The sequence below is a fragment of the Chrysochloris asiatica genome, unplaced genomic scaffold (assembly GCF_000296735.1).
Source record: "Chrysochloris asiatica unplaced genomic scaffold, ChrAsi1.0 scaffold00004, whole genome shotgun sequence".
NCBI lineage: Eukaryota > Metazoa > Chordata > Mammalia > Afrosoricida > Chrysochloridae > Chrysochloris > Chrysochloris asiatica.
The window spans coordinates 23709020-23724889 of record NW_006408522.1 but is presented as its reverse complement, the minus strand read 5'-3'; the positions used below and the strand labels follow the sequence as shown (position 1 = coordinate 23724889).

General features: G+C 37.7%; 1 protein-coding gene across 2 annotated transcripts in view; it reads left to right on the top strand.

Moving 5' to 3' along the window:
• LOC102814101 (very long-chain acyl-CoA synthetase-like) overlaps window positions 1–15870 on the top strand; it is a 55374-nt gene that overhangs the window by 30376 nt on the left and 9128 nt on the right. For both annotated transcript variants that reach the window (XM_006831666.1, XM_006831665.1), the window contains 2 exons: window positions 12838–12928; window positions 13519–13717. In XM_006831666.1, the coding sequence (XP_006831729.1) occupies window positions 12838–12928; window positions 13519–13717 (290 nt within the window). The remainder of the gene's footprint in view (window positions 1–12837; window positions 12929–13518; window positions 13718–15870) is intronic.

The following is a 15870-nucleotide window of genomic DNA, read 5'->3' as shown; positions in this document are numbered from 1 at the left end:
TTGTCACACACCTTTCTTAATTTTAAACCATTCAGTGTTCCCATGTTCTGTTTGAACAATTGCCTCTTGGTCTAGGTACAGATTCCTCATGAGCACAATTAACTGTTCAGGAATACTAATACTTAGCAATGTTGTCCATAGCTTGTCATGACTCGCACAATTAAAAGCCTTTGTGTAGTCAGTAAACCACAGGTAAACATCTTTCTGATATTCTCTGCTTTCAGCCAAGATTCATCGGACATCCGTCATGATAACCCTCATTCCATGGCCTCTTCTGAATCCAGATTGAACCTCTGGAAGTTCTCTGTCAATGTGTGCTTGGAGCCATTTCTGTACTACTTTGAGTAAAACTTTACTCGCATGGGATTTCAAAGATTTTGTCCAATGTTTTCCACATTCTGTTGGGTCACCGCTCTTTGGGATGGGCACAAATATGGATCTCTTCCAATTAGTCGACTAGATAGTTGTCTTCCCAATACCTTGGCATAGATGAGTGAGTGCCTCCTGTGCCACCTCACTTTCTTGAAAGATTTAAATTTTTATTCCATCAATTCCTGGTGCATTATTCTTTAACAATTCCTTCACTGCAGCTTGAACTTCTTTCTTCAGTATAATTGGCTCTTGATCATATGCTACCTCTTGAAATGGCTGAACATCAACCATTTCCTTTTAGTACAGTGACTCTGTGTATTCCTTCCATCTTCTTTTGATGCTTTCGGCATCATTCAATAATTTGCCCAGAGAATCTCTCAATAACAAAAGTCCCAGGCTTAATTTTTTTCTTTAGTTCCCCCAGCTTGAGAAATGCTGAGTGTGTTCTTCCATTTTGGTTTTCTGATTCCTGATCTTTGCACATTTTGTTGTAATATTTGCCTTTATCTTCTTGAGCTGATCTTTGAAATTTTCTGTTCAGCTCTTGTACTTCCTCATTTCTTCCATTTGTTTTAGCATCTCTATGCTGAAAAGCAAGTTTCAGTGTCTCTTCTGACATCCATTTAGACCTTTTCCTTCTTTCTTGTCTTCTTGATTACTTTTTGCTTTCTACCTGTATGATGTGCTTGATGTCATCACACAACTCTTCTGGTCTTCGGTCTTTAGTGTTTAATATATCAAATCTGTTCTTCAGATGATGTCTAAATTCAGGTGGGATATACTCAAGGTCATATTTTAGCTCTTGTTTTCATTTTTTTCAGCTTCAGTTTGAAATTGCATATGAGCAATTGATGGTTTCTTCCACAATCTGCCCTGGCCTTGTTTTGACTGATGATATCGTCTCTTTCCACAGATGTAGTCAATTTGATTTCTATGTATTCCTTCTGGCAAGGTCCATGTGTATAATCATCTTTTATGCTGTGTAAAGAAGGTATTTGAAATGAATAAATCATTGATTTTGCAGAATTCTATCATGCGATCTCCAGCATCATTTCTATCACCAAGACCATATTTTCCAACTACTGATCCTTTCCCTTTGCTCCCAACCTTTGCATTCCTATCACCGGTAATGATCAATTCATCTGGCTTACATGTTTGATCAATTTCAGATTGAAGAAGTTGGTAGAATTCTACTATTTCATCCTCACTGGCTTTAGTGGTTGGTGCATAAATTTGAATAATAATGGTATTAACTGGTCTTCCCTGTAGGTGCATGGATATTATCCTATCACAGACAGCGTTGTACCTCATGACTGATCTGGATATGTTCTTTTTGACAATGCAACACCATTCCTCTTCAATTTGTCATTCCTGGCATAGTAAACCATGTGGTGTCAGATTCAAAATGGCCAATACCAGTCCATTTCAGCTCACTAATGCCTAAGATATTGAAGTTTATGTGTTCCATTTCATTTTTGACAACTTCCAATTTTCCTAAAATCATACCTCATACATTCCATGTTCTGATTATTAATGAATGTTTACAGCTGTTTCTCTTCATTTTGAGTTGTGCCTCATCAGAAAATGAGGGTCCCGAGGGCTTTACTCCCACAGGCTTTACTCCATTCGCATCATCATGGTCAACTCTTCCCCAGTCACATTTTGAGTGTCTTCCAATCTGATGGGCTCATTTTCTGGCACTATATCTGACAGTGTTTTTCTGCTATTCATAAGGTTTTCAGTGACTAAATATTCAGAAGTAGTTCGTCACTCCTACTTCCTAGCCTGTCTTCATCTGGAAGCTCATCTGAAACCTGGCCATCATGGGTGACCCTGCTGGTATTTAAAATACCCAGGCATAGCTTCCAGAATCACAGCAATTCACAAGCCACCACAAACTGACAGACATGTGGTGGAACTGTTGCATTAGACACCAATAAACAGAAGATGAGAAGAGTTGTGTGATGACATCAAGAACATCATACAGGAAGAAAGTAAAAAGTCATTAAGAAACAAAGAAGAAGGAAAAGATCAAAATAGATGTCAGGAGAGACACTGAAACTTGCTCTCCAGTGTAGAGAAGTTAAAGCAAATGGAAGAAATGAAGAAGTACAAGAGCTGAACAGAAAATTTCAAAGATCAGCTCAAGAGGATCAATATTACAACAAAATGTGCAAATATCTGGAGTCAGAAAACCATAAGGGAAGAACACACTCAACATTTCTCAAGCTGGGGGAATTGAAGAAAAAATTCAAGCCTCGACTTTTGTTATTGAAGAATTCTCTGGGCAAGTTATTGAATGATGCAGAAAGCATCAAAAGAAGATGGAAGAAATACAGAGTCACTGTACCAAAAGGAAATGGTTGATGTTCAACCATTTCAAGAGGTAGCATATAATCCAGAGCCAATGATACTGAAGGAAGAAGTCCAAGGTGCATTGAAGGAATTGGCAAAGAGCAAGTCACCAGGAATTGATGGGATAAAAATTGAAATCTTTCAAGAAAGTTAGGTGGCACTGGAGGCACTCACTCATCTATACCAAGAAATTTGGAAGGCAATTAACTGGACAACTTGGAGGAAGAGATACATATTTGTACCCATTCCAAAGACCCAATGGAATGTGGAAACCATCAGACTATATCTTTGATATCCTATGCGAGTAAAGTTTTACTAAAGGTAATACAGAAATGGCTGCAAGCATACATTGACAGAGAACAGTAATCATGACTAATTATTAAATCCAAATACTGTCACATATGAATTTTTCAATGTGGAAATTAATATACTTATTGTTTTTATTGGATTTATTAAATTTAAATTATTATGCAATCATTATGGTAGCTAACATATACAATGGTATTTTAATAATTTTACTATAATTAGAATAAAATATACTATTTGTTCTTAAATATATTAACCATAAGGATGATGGAAAAATTGGGGAGTAGTTAATAGTGATCGTCAAACAACCTGATGTGCATAATTAATGTCACTGAAAGGTTTGTATGAGATAATAGAAATGTGTCCTGGTCTAGCACTGTAGGATTAGCACTAGACTGCTAACTCTAACGTTGAAGGTTCAAACCCACCAGCCGCTTCTTGGAAACCCTTTTCAGGATCGCTATGAGTTAGAACCGATTCCACAGCACTTAACAGTAATGTTTTGTTTCCTATATTTTTATAATTTAAACAAAATCTTTTTAGAAGTATATCAAGGAAAAACACACACAGGTCAAAGTCAAAAGTATTGCTACAAAGTCATAGATACATATGTTAAGCAATAATATAAAAATGTGATTCTACTGTTTAACATATCCTCCGCTTTGGATGCTGGTGTTTCCAACTCTCTAACCCTTCTCTAAAGCATTCTGTGCTCTTTAATTCACACCATGTCAAAATGGCAGTTTTGACATCCTCCAGGAACTCAAATCATTTTCCTTTTAAATGTTCTTTGAGTTTTTGTTATAGGGATTATGATAAATGATCAGGTTACTTCAAATAAATCCTTAGAGAGTTCAAAAAGCACTCTAGGGAGCAAAAACATCCCTTGTTGCGGTTGTTGTTAAGTGCCAGCCAGTTGATAGTGACTCACAGCCAACCGATGCACACAGAATGTAACACTGCCTGGTCCTACGCCAACCTTACAATCATTGCTATGTTTGAGCCCATTACTGCTGCCACTGTGCCAATCCATCTCACTGGGGGTCTTCCTCTTTTTCTTTGACCCTGCACTTTACCAAACTGTTATCTATCTCCAGGGACTGGCCCCTCCTGATAATATGTCCAAAGTATGAGAGACGAGGTCTGGCCATCCAGGCTTCCAAGGAGCATTCTGGCTGTGCTTCTTCCAGCATAGATTTGTGTGTTCTTTTGGCAACCACTGTATCTTTAATATTGTCTTCTAACACCATAGCTCAAATGCAAAAATTCTTATATGATCCTCCTTATTCACTGTCCAACTTTCACATGCATAAGAAGTTACTGAAAATACCATGGCTTGGGTCAGGTACAGCTTAGTCCTCAAACTGACATTTTGCCTAATGTAATATTTTGTTGGTTTAATGACTACTGCTTCTGTGCATCTTAATGGTGGTTGCAAATAAAATTACATCTTTGATAACTTCATTATTTTCTCCATTTATCTTAATGTTATTTATTGATAAAGTGGTGAGGATTTTTGTTTTATTTACATTGAATTGGAACCTATACTGAAGGCTATGGTTTGATCTTCATCAGTAAGTATTTTAAGTCTTCTTTGCCTTCAGCAAACAAGATTGTATCATCTGCATAGCACAAGTTATTAATGAGTCTTCCTCCAATCTGATACTACATTCTTCTTCATATAATCCAGCTTCTTGGATTATGTGCTCAGCATATAGCTTAAATAAGTGTGATGAAAGAGTACAACCCTGGAGTACACCTTTGCTGATTTTAAACCATCCAGTGTTCTCTTGTTCTGTTCTAACAACTTCCTCTTGGTCTATGTATGGGTTCTTAATGAGCACAATTAAGTGTTCTGGAATATTCATTTTCTGTAACATTGTCCATAGCATGTCATGATCCACACAATCAAAAACCTTTGTGTAGTCAATAAAGTACAGGTAAACATCTTTCTGGCATTCTCTGCTTTTAGTCAAGATCCATCTGATGCCAGCAATAATATCCCTCATCCCATGTCTTCACCTTAATCCAGCTTGAACCTCTAGCAGTTGTCTGTGACTGTACTATTGCAACTGCTTTTGAATTATCTTTAGAAAAATATTTCTTGCATTTGATTTTAATATTGTCTTTGAAATTTTAATATTATCTTTGAAATGGACACTAATATGGATCTCTTCCAATCAGTTTGCCAGGTAGCTGTCTTCCAAATTTCTTGACATAAATGAGTGACTGCCTCCAGTGCCTCATCAGTTTCTTGAAAGATTTCAATTTGTATTCTATCAATTCCTAGACCCTTGTTCTTTGCCGATGTCTTCAATGCATCTGGGACTACTTTCTTCAGTATCATTGGTTCTTGATCATATGTTACCTCTTGAAATGGTTGAACATCAACCATTTTTGAGTGGTACAGTGTCTCCATGTATTTCTTCCATCTTTTTTTTTAAGTTTTTATTGTGAATTGAGTGATAGTTTACATGAGAGAACATGAGCTCTACATTCATCCTGTCGTATTTTGTTTCATTTCAATGATTACAATCCCCTCTGTGCATCATCATTCAACAGCATTTGCTTCCATTCCCATTGGGGATTTTTTTTTGTTTTGTTTTTTTGGATGTACACTGAAGCACTCAGAAATATATAACCATTCAAACAACCAAAGGGTGTACCCTGCAGGCCTGCCCTCCCAGCCACCAGCACACAGCCCCTCTCCCTGCTTGTGTCTAGAGTCTCCAGCTGCTCCATCTCTCCAGGATGCTTTTTGTATCATTCAATATTTTGCCCATAGAAGCCTTCAATATTTCAAGTCAATGCTTGATTTTTTTTTTCTTCAGGTCCCTCAGATTGAGAAATGCTGTGGCTGTTCTCCTCTTTGGGTTTTCTAACTCCAGATATTGGCACATTTCATTGTAATATTTGACTTTGTCTTTTCCAGCTTCATTTTGAAATTTTGTATTCAACTCTTCTAACTTCTCATTTCTTCCACTTGCTTTAGCATCTCAATGCTGGAGATCAAGTTTCATAGTCTCTTCTGACATCCATTTGGTTTTTTCCTTCTTGCTTCTTAAAGTCTTTTTGTTTTCTTCCTATATGATGTTCTTTTTTTTCTTTCTTTAAATAATTTTAACACCATTTATTACCTGCACTCCCCATTCTTTTTGGCTCTTGTTTATATGTGTTTTAATTCCTCATGTATTTAGTTAGTTAGTTCTAAAGTTTTCATTGTGATTTGAGTAAAAGTTTACAGGATCATCAGTTTTACATTCAACAAATCATATACTTTGTTTCATTACAATGATTATAATCCCCTCCTTGTACCCTCAGTTAACAGTACTTCTATTCATTTTAGCTCTTTAAAAACAAACACACACACACACACACAAAAAAAAAAAAAAACCACTCAGAGACATATATAATAATGTACACCACCAAAGGGGGCATTCTGCAAGTCTGCCTCCTGGCTGCCAGCTCTCAGTTGCTCTCTTTCCATGAATCTTGAGTCCTCAACTGCTCCCTCTCTCTGTGTCCCTATCTCTGCCAACATCTCTGGTGTCACTGCTTCTCTGGATAGGATCCCACATTCCACTTGTGCTCTTCTCCCTTGATGGTTTTAGGGTCCTGTTTCTGGACTCTAAGATTAACTACTCCCCCATTTTTGTTTCAAAATTTATACCTTTACAATTGTGGTAGTCTCGGTTAGTCATGATAACAATTACTCACTATTGAATCATAAGAATCTTATCCCTATCTCTTTTCAACAGATCCATCTAGACAAGATAAAAACTATTCAGTGTGGACTCTATCTTCACACACACACACACACAAACACACACACTCTTAAACTAAACTCCCTCTTGAAAACTTGTAAGCCAGTCATTTCATATCTTTATCGTCCCCTCATTTTAAGTAGCCAATGTCTAAGTTGACTGGCCATATCTACCCTGTATACAGATAGCATTGCTACTTGATGTGAAGACTCCTTCCCTCTCTGTTGGTATTTTGAGCTACTATATGATGTTCTTTATGTCATCCCATAACTCTCTGGTCGTCGGTCTTTAGCCTCTAATGCATCAAATCTGTTCCTAAAATAATTTACAAATTCAGGTAGGATATGTTCAAAGTCATATTTTGGCTCTATTGGAGTTGTTTTAATTTCCTTCACCTTCAGCCAGAGCATGCATATGAACAATTGATTGTCTGTTCTATAGTCGGCCTCAACTTTATTTTGACAGATGACAAGGTGTTTTTCTGTCGTCTCTTTCCACAGATGCAATCAATTTGATTTGTATGTATTCCATCTTGTGAGGTCCATGTGTATAGTCATCTTTTATGTTGTTTTAAAAAAGTAGTTACAATAAAGAAGTCATTGGTCTTGCAAAATTCTATCACATGATCTCCAGCATCATTTCCATCACCCAGGCCATATTTTCCAACTACTGATCCTTCCTCTTTGTTTCCAACATTTGCATTTCAATCACTAATAATTATCAATACATCTTGATTGCATGTTTGACCATCTTCAGACTGAAAAAGGTGGTAAAATGCTTCAATCATCATCACTGGCTTTAGTGGTTGGTGTGTAAATTTGAATAATAGTGGTATTAACTGGTATTCGTTATTATTGTTGTTCAGTACCATCCAGTCAGTACATACTCATAGAGACCTTATGCACAGCAGAACGAAACACTGCTCGATCCTGGGCCAACCTCACTATCGTTGCCACGCTTGAATCCATTGTCACTGCCACTTTGCCAATCTATCTTTCTGGGGGTCTTCCTCTTTTTCTCTGACCCTCCTCCCTACCAAATATGATATCCTTCTCCAGAGACTGGTCCCTCCTAACAATATGTCCGAAGTATGAGAGACAAAGTCTGGCCATCCTGGCCTCCAAAGAGCACTCTGGCTGCACTTCTTCAAACACAAATCTGTTGGTTCTTTTGGCAGCCCATGGCACTTTCAATAGTCTCCTCCAACACCACAACTCAAAAGCATCAATTCTTCTACGGTCTTCCTTATTCACTGTCCAGATTTAGCATGTATATGTGGTTATTGAAAATATCATGGCCTGGTTCAGGCACACCTTAGTATTCAAGCTGACATCTTTGCTCTCTAACATTTTAAAAAGGTCTTGTGCAGCAGATATGCCTAATGCAATACATCGTTTAATATGTTGACTGCTGCTTCCGTGAGTGTTGCTAGTTGATCCAATAAGAATGAAGTCCTTGACAACTTCAATCTTTTCTCCACTGATAAGAATGTAGTTTATAGGCCCAGTGGTGAAAATTTTTGTTTCTTTTACATTGAGATGCAATCCACACCAAGGCTGTGGTCTTTGATCTTCATCAGTAAATATTTTAAGTCTTCTTCACTTTCTGAAAGCAAGGGGTTGTATTATCTGCATATCGCAGGTTGTTAATGAGTCTTTCTCCAATCCTGATGCCACGTTCTTTTTTATATAACCCAGATTCTTGGATTATTTGCTCAGCATATAGGTTGAATAAGTATGGTGAAAGAATACAACCTTGTCACACACCTTTCTTAGTTTTAAACCATCCAGTGTTCCCATGTTCTGTTCGAACAACTGCCTCTTTGTCCAGGTACAGATTCCTCATAAGCACAATTAAGTGTTCAGATATACTCATACTTTGCAATGTTGTCCATAGCTTGTCATGATCCACACAATCAAAAACATTTGCATAGTCAATAAAACACAGATCAACATCTTTCTGATATTCTCTGCTTTCAACCAACATCCATCGGACATCAGCAATGATATCCCTCTTTCAACGGCCCCTTCTGAATCTAGCTTGAACCTCTGGCAGTTCTTTGTCAATGTACGCTTAGAGCCATTTCTGTACTACTTTGAGTAAAACTTTACTCTCATGGGATTTCAAAGATATTGTCAGATGATTTCTGCATTCTGTTGGGTCACCTCTCTTTGGAATGGGCACTAATACGGATCTCTTCCAATCAGTCAGCCAGATAACTATCTTCCAATTTCTTGGCAGAGATGAGTGAGTGCCTCCAGTGCTGCCTCACTTTCTTGAAAGATTTCAATTTTTATTACATCAATTCCTGGTGCCTTGCTCTTTGCCAATTCCTTCAATGCACCTTGGACTTCTTCCTTCAGTATAATTGGCTCTTGATCATATACTACCTCTTGAAACGGTTGGACATCAACCATTTCCTTTTGGTACAATGACTCTGTGTATTTCTTCCATCTTCTTTTGATGTTTTCTGCATCATTCAATAACTAGCCCAGAGAATCCTTCAGTAATTAAAGTCGAGGCTTGAATTTTTTCTTCAGTTCCCCCAGCTTGAGAAATGCTGAGCGTGTTCTTCCTTTTTGGTTTTCTGACTCCAGATATTTGCACATTTTGTTGTAATATTTGACTTTATCTTCTCAAGCTGATCTTTGAATTTTTCTGTTCAACTTTTGTACCTCCTCATTTCTTCCATTTGCTTTAGCATCTCTACCCTGGAAAGCAAGTTTCAGTATCACTTCTGACATCCATTTTGACCTTTTCCTTCTTTCTTATCTTTTAATGACTTTTTGCTTTGTTCCTGTTTGATGTCTTGATGTCATCGCACAACTCTTCTGGTCTTTGGTGTTTAGTGTTTAATGTATCAAATCTGTTCTTCAGATGATGTCTAAATTCAGGTGGGATATATTCAAGGTCATATTTTGGCTCTCGTAGACTTGCTTTCATTTTCTTCAGTTTCAGTTTGAATTTGCATATGAGCAATTGATGGTCTCTTCCACAATCTGCCCCTTGCTTTGTTTTGACTGATGATATGTATGGAGTTTTTACATCATCTCTTTCCACAGATGTAGTCAATTTGATTTTTATGTATTCCATCTAGAAAGGTCCATGTGTATAGTCGTTTCTTATGCTGTCTAAAGAAGGTATTTGAAATGAATAAATCATTGATTTTGCAGAATTATATCATGAGATCTCCAGCATCATTTCTATCACCAAGGCCATATTTTCCAACTACCGATCCTTTCCCTTTGCTCCCAACCTTTGCATTCCAATCACCTATAATAATCAATACATCTTGATTACATGTTTGATTAATTTCAGACTGAAGAAATTGGTAGAATTCTTCTATTTCAACTTCACTGGCTTAGTGGTTGGTGTGTAAATTTGAATAATAGAGGTATTAACTGGGCTTCCTTGTAGGCGCATGGATATTATTCTATCACAGACAGTGTTGTATCTCATGACTGATCTGGATATGTTCTTTTTGACAATGAATGTAACACCATTCCTCTTCAATTTGTCATTCCCTGAATAGTAAACCATGTGCTTGTCAGATTTATACTGGCCAATACCAGTCCATTTCAGCTTACTAATGCCTAAAATATCAATGTTTATGTGTTCCATTTTATTTTTGACTGTTACTAATTTTCCTAGATTCATACTTCATACATTCCATGTTCCAATTATTAATGGATATTTATAGCTGTTTCTCTTCATTTTGAGTTGTGCCCCCATCAGCAAATGAAGCTCCCAAGGGCTTTACTACCATAGACTTTACTCCATTCACGTCATCACAGTCAACTCTACTTTAAGGAGGCAGCTCTTCCCTAGTCACATTTTGAGTACCTTCCAACCTGAGGTGCTCATTTTCTGGCACTACATCTGGCAATGTTTCTCTGCTATTCATAAGGTTTTCAGTGACTAAATATTCAGAAGTAATTCATCACTCCTTCTTCCTAGTCTGTCTTCCTCTAGAAGCTCATCTGAAACCTGTCCACCATGGGAGACTCTGCTGGTGGTATTTAAAATACCAGTGGCCTAGCTTCCAAAATCACAGCAATTCACAAGCCACCACAATACGACAAACTGACAGACGTGTGGTGGGATCTTCGTTGTAGGCATGTGGATATTATCCTGTCACAGTTTGTACTTTAAAACATACCTTGAAATCTTCTTTTTGATGATGAATGCAACAGCATTCCTCTTCAATTTATCATTTTGGAATAGCAAACCATGTGATTGTCAGATTCATATGGCCAGTACTGGTCCTTTTCAACTCACTAATGCCTTGAATGGCCAGTACTGGTCCATTTCAACTCGCTAATGCCTTGAATAAGGAGCTCTGGTAGCGTAGTGGTTACAAATCGGGCTGTGAACAGCAAGGTCAGCAGTTCAAAACTACCAGCTGCTCCGCGAGAGAAAGATGAGGCTTTCTGCTCCCATAAAGATTTACAGCCGTGGAAACCCTGTTCAGGGTCGCTATGGGTCTGGACCGACTCGACAGCACTTAACAACAACAACAATGCCTTGAATATCAATGTTGATACTTTCCATTTCATTCTTGACAATTTACAATTTTCTTAGATTCGTACTTTGTACATTCCATGTTCTGATTATTAGCGATGTTTACAGCTATGTGTCTTCATTTTGAGTCTGGGGAACAAAATAATCTGAAGGGGCATGATCAGGACTTTAAGGTAAGTAGGTTGAGGCTTGCCAACAAAATTCTCATGAGACAGCCCTTGCTACCCTGAAAGAATGAATAGGTACTTTGTTGTAGAAAAAAAACTTCTTGGCACAACTTTCCTGGTTTTTTTTTTCTCTTCTCACTCATGCAGTTTTCAGTTTTCTTAAGCTTTCTTTATAATAGTTGGTTGTCCTGTGGTCATCCTGTGTCCTTTAAGAAAAATCTATTTCAAAGGAGATTACTCCTTTGATACCCAAAGAAACAGTCACCATAACCTTTGAAGCTGACATCTCTGCCTTGAATTAAACTGACCCAGCAGATCTCCTGGAAACCATCTCTATTTTGAAGGCACCATAATAAGAGGAAAACAAGTATATTATGGAGAAAATTTGTCTACAATCATCCATTGATCACACTAACATGTTAAAACACACTTTGTTTGGCATAAATCTGAACATGTATGAACTGAAACCCTAATAGTAATGTTTTTAACGTAATCTTTTGTTTGTGTATTGTTGTGTTGTTAAGTGCCATTGACTCAGCTCTGACCCATAGTGACCGAGGAGCAGCTAGTGAGTTTGAACTGCTGACCCTGTGGTTCAAACTGACTTTGCAATCCAGCATATTATCCCACAGCACCACACCAGGACTCCATTTGTGTATATGAATGTATATGAATCTATATTGTATGTGTATAGAGAGGCAGGCAGAGAAAGAGAGCCCTGATGCCGTGCTGTAGGAGAAGCATCTAGATCATTAACTGCAAGTCAGTGTTTCAAATCCACCAGTCACTTCTTAAAAACCTACTCAATGACACTCAACAACAAACATGTATTTATTTATTTATTTATTTATTTTTATGTATTTATTCATTTATTAGTGCACATGTCTCTGGAAATGAGTATCATATTAATATAAAGTTATACCATATACATAAACAGTATTATAAGGTTATAATAATATAATTATTTTTAAAAAACAATTTGTGATATGAGCACCAAAAGACATGTACAAGAATATTTTTTAGCCATTTTATTTATAATAGACCCAAACTAGAAATAACTCAGGTGCCCATTAATAGGAGACTAGGTAAATAAATAATATTTATTCTGTATGCCAATAAAAATTACTAAACACTGGTACACACACTGACATGAATATCCCAGACTCTCCTCAGGGTAAGTAAATATGTTCCATCTGGTGGTCACGTAGGTGATACATATGTACAAATTCAAGCTGCACCCTGAAAATTAGTGTAATTAATGTATTTTATTGAATATATGTTATATCAACAGAAAAAAAAGAAAAAATTGTGACAGAATTTATCCTCAAAATTAAATATTTTAATTTTGTTAGAAAGTCGTGTCTTATGAGCTGATAAAATACGATGTTGCGAAAGATGAACCTGTCCGAGATGAAACTGGATATTGCATCAAAGTTCCCAAAGGTGCAGTGGACTTCTGTTGATTTAACTGGTGCCTTTTCTTACTTTAGTCAGGGGGCTTTTAAGAATCAACATTGTTGTTAAATTGAACACATGATAAATTCCTCAAAATAGAAAAAAGAATTATACTTAGTGCCCTCATAAATACAGAATTGCCAAGAAGTGTCAATTTATCATCACATGTAATATAATTATAATTTTTAACCTAATTTAAAACCTTTTTTAGATAACCATTTTATTGAATGAGATATATAATTACAACTGCAAAACTGTAGTTACTTTAGGTGATCTTTAGTCTTTTGTTTAAAGTGGTATACATTTGTCTATGATGAGTGTAAATTATTATTCAGTAAAAGATTAGCTGTGAAAGAATTACAATTGCTTAGTCATATGAAGAATATACTATATGTGTGTTTGTATATATGTCATTTAATGTATATGTGTATTCAAAACATACTTATCAGCACATGGAAAATGACTCTTTCTACAGCCAGCTGGCTACCAGTGGGCTCTATGGCATCATTTTAAGAGAAGATTGACTATAAGACTTCCTACTTCCAGCACATAAATAATAACTTCTTTTCTGGTGTCAGGTGAAGTCGGACTCCTAGTTTGCAGAATCACACGACTTACACCGTTTAGTGGCTATGCTGGAGGAAAGACTCAGACAGAGAAGAAACAACTGAGAGATGTCTTTGAGAAAGGAGACCTTTATTTCAACAGTGGAGATCTCCTAATGATTGACCATGACAATTTCATCTACTTCCAAGACAGAGTTGGAGATACATTCCGGTTGGTTTCTCTGAACTGTTGCTTGTTGTTATTGTTGTTGCTGTTGGTAAGCGCCGTTGAGTCAGTGCCGACTCATAGTGACACTGTATAGAGTTTCTGAGAAGAGACTGGTGAGTTTGAACCACTAATCCTGAGATTCAAACTGACCTTGCAGTCCAGTGCATTACCCTACAGCACCATCAAGTCAGTCTCCAACTCCTGGGGACCCCATGCACAAAGGAATGAAACATTTTCTGGTTGGTACTCTGTCATCCCTTTGATTGAACTGTTGTGTTTCATTGGCTGATTTTCAGAAGTAGCTTCTCAAGGCTTTCTTCCTACTCCATCTCAGTCCCGTGAAACCTGTTCAGCATCAGAGAATCAGATCTGAATCTTTTGCAAGGATGGCAAGAATTCTTCCACTAACTCACCACCGCCCCTTTCTTGGAATCTTGTTTGTTATCAGCAACTTATAGTGACCCAAGTGTGCAGAGCAGAATTGCTTCATAGGGTTTTCAAAGCCATGACCTTTCAGAAATAAGATTGCCAGGTCTTACTTCCGAGGCGACTGTGAGTGACCTGGAACCATCAGGCTTTAAGTTACTAAACTCAGCACTTAACCTTTTCCCACTGAATTTGTGAGCCAAAATAAACACAAGTGCAGTTTGACTTAGGTTAGAAATTGGAACTGCATCCTGCTTTGGAATTATTCTTATAATAATTAAATAATATATAATTTCCTTATATCTCATTGGAGTGCTTGTTCCATCTCCTGTATATTCAGAGAACAAAATAAATACATGAGACATGCCTGTGCAGAGCACATACTGATCCAGATGAGAATAATGTAGAAAAACTGAGTTTAATTTATGGAGTCTAAAAGGCGTAGTCCTTTCATCAACTCTTGCTTATCCTCCATGCTTAGTGGTCTCTGTTAGGACAGCCAAAGAGTTCATACTGCTTCTAGTCATGGGACCTCTGTTCAGATAAAAGCAAATTCAAATTAATGTGGAGTTAATCTAGTTGAGTAGTACTCTTGTGGCACTTCAGGATAAGCACTGGACTGTTAACCAAAAGGTTTGCAGTTGAACCCTACCAGCCACTCCTCAGAAGCCCTATACAAGGTCGCTATGAATCAGAACCAACTCCATGTCACTTAACAATAATCTATTTGAAGAGTTAGGAAGGGTTCAGAGTCCCTCCTCCCCTCTTGCCCACCCTCCATCTCACCATAGAACTCCCAGGTCAGTACAATGACATTTGAAAGCCATTGTAACAGTCCATGAAATGAGTTCTGTGCAATAGCATGGTTCTCCAGCCTCATGACACTTTCCACTGTTTAATCAGCTTCCTTCCAGCATAAACTTCCTGAGGACAGGCCCTGTGTCAGGCTGGCTCACTCCCATCTCTTAGCACAGAGCCTGACACACATAATTGTCTGCTTCAAGCAGTTAGGAACAGAAATGGCCTGACTGTAAAGAAAAAGCATGGGGTCTAGTTGAGAGCTGAGCTCCGGGACTCATGTCGGCCTCTGTACTATCAAGGCAGGTAAACCCTCTTGACCACAATACTTGCATCTATGAAATAAGTCCCTTCCATCTTCTCGTGACTCAGGATCCACAGCATTATTGCATGCCACCTTCATGTTAGCAAGAAGATACTTATGGGAGATCTAAAAATAGTTTTTAATGTAAAACAGACTTAACTTTTCACGAGCAAAATATATCACCTGGTTGTACATTAACGCAACACTTTTCTATGATTGTTGTTGTTAAGTGCTGTCGAGTCGTTTCCGACCCATTGTTGTTGTTGCTAAGTACCTTCAAATCGGTTCTGAATCATAGTGATCTGCTATAGGGTTTCCAAGGAGCAGTAGGTGACCTTGAACTGCCAACCTTGTGGTTCAAATTGACTTTGTAGTCCAGCGCATTAACCCACAGCACCACACATGGACTCTTCTCCATGATTAAAGCATAAAAATATTTCCCTCTTTGCTGTCATTTTGTTGTTGTTGTTAGGTGCCATCGTATAGGTACTGACCCATAGCAACCTAACGCTCAGCAGAATGAAACACTGCCCGACCTTGGCCCAGCCTCACTACTGTTGCCACGCTTGAGTCCATCGATGCTGCCACTTGGCCAATCCATCTCGTTGGGGGTCTTCCTCTTTTTCTC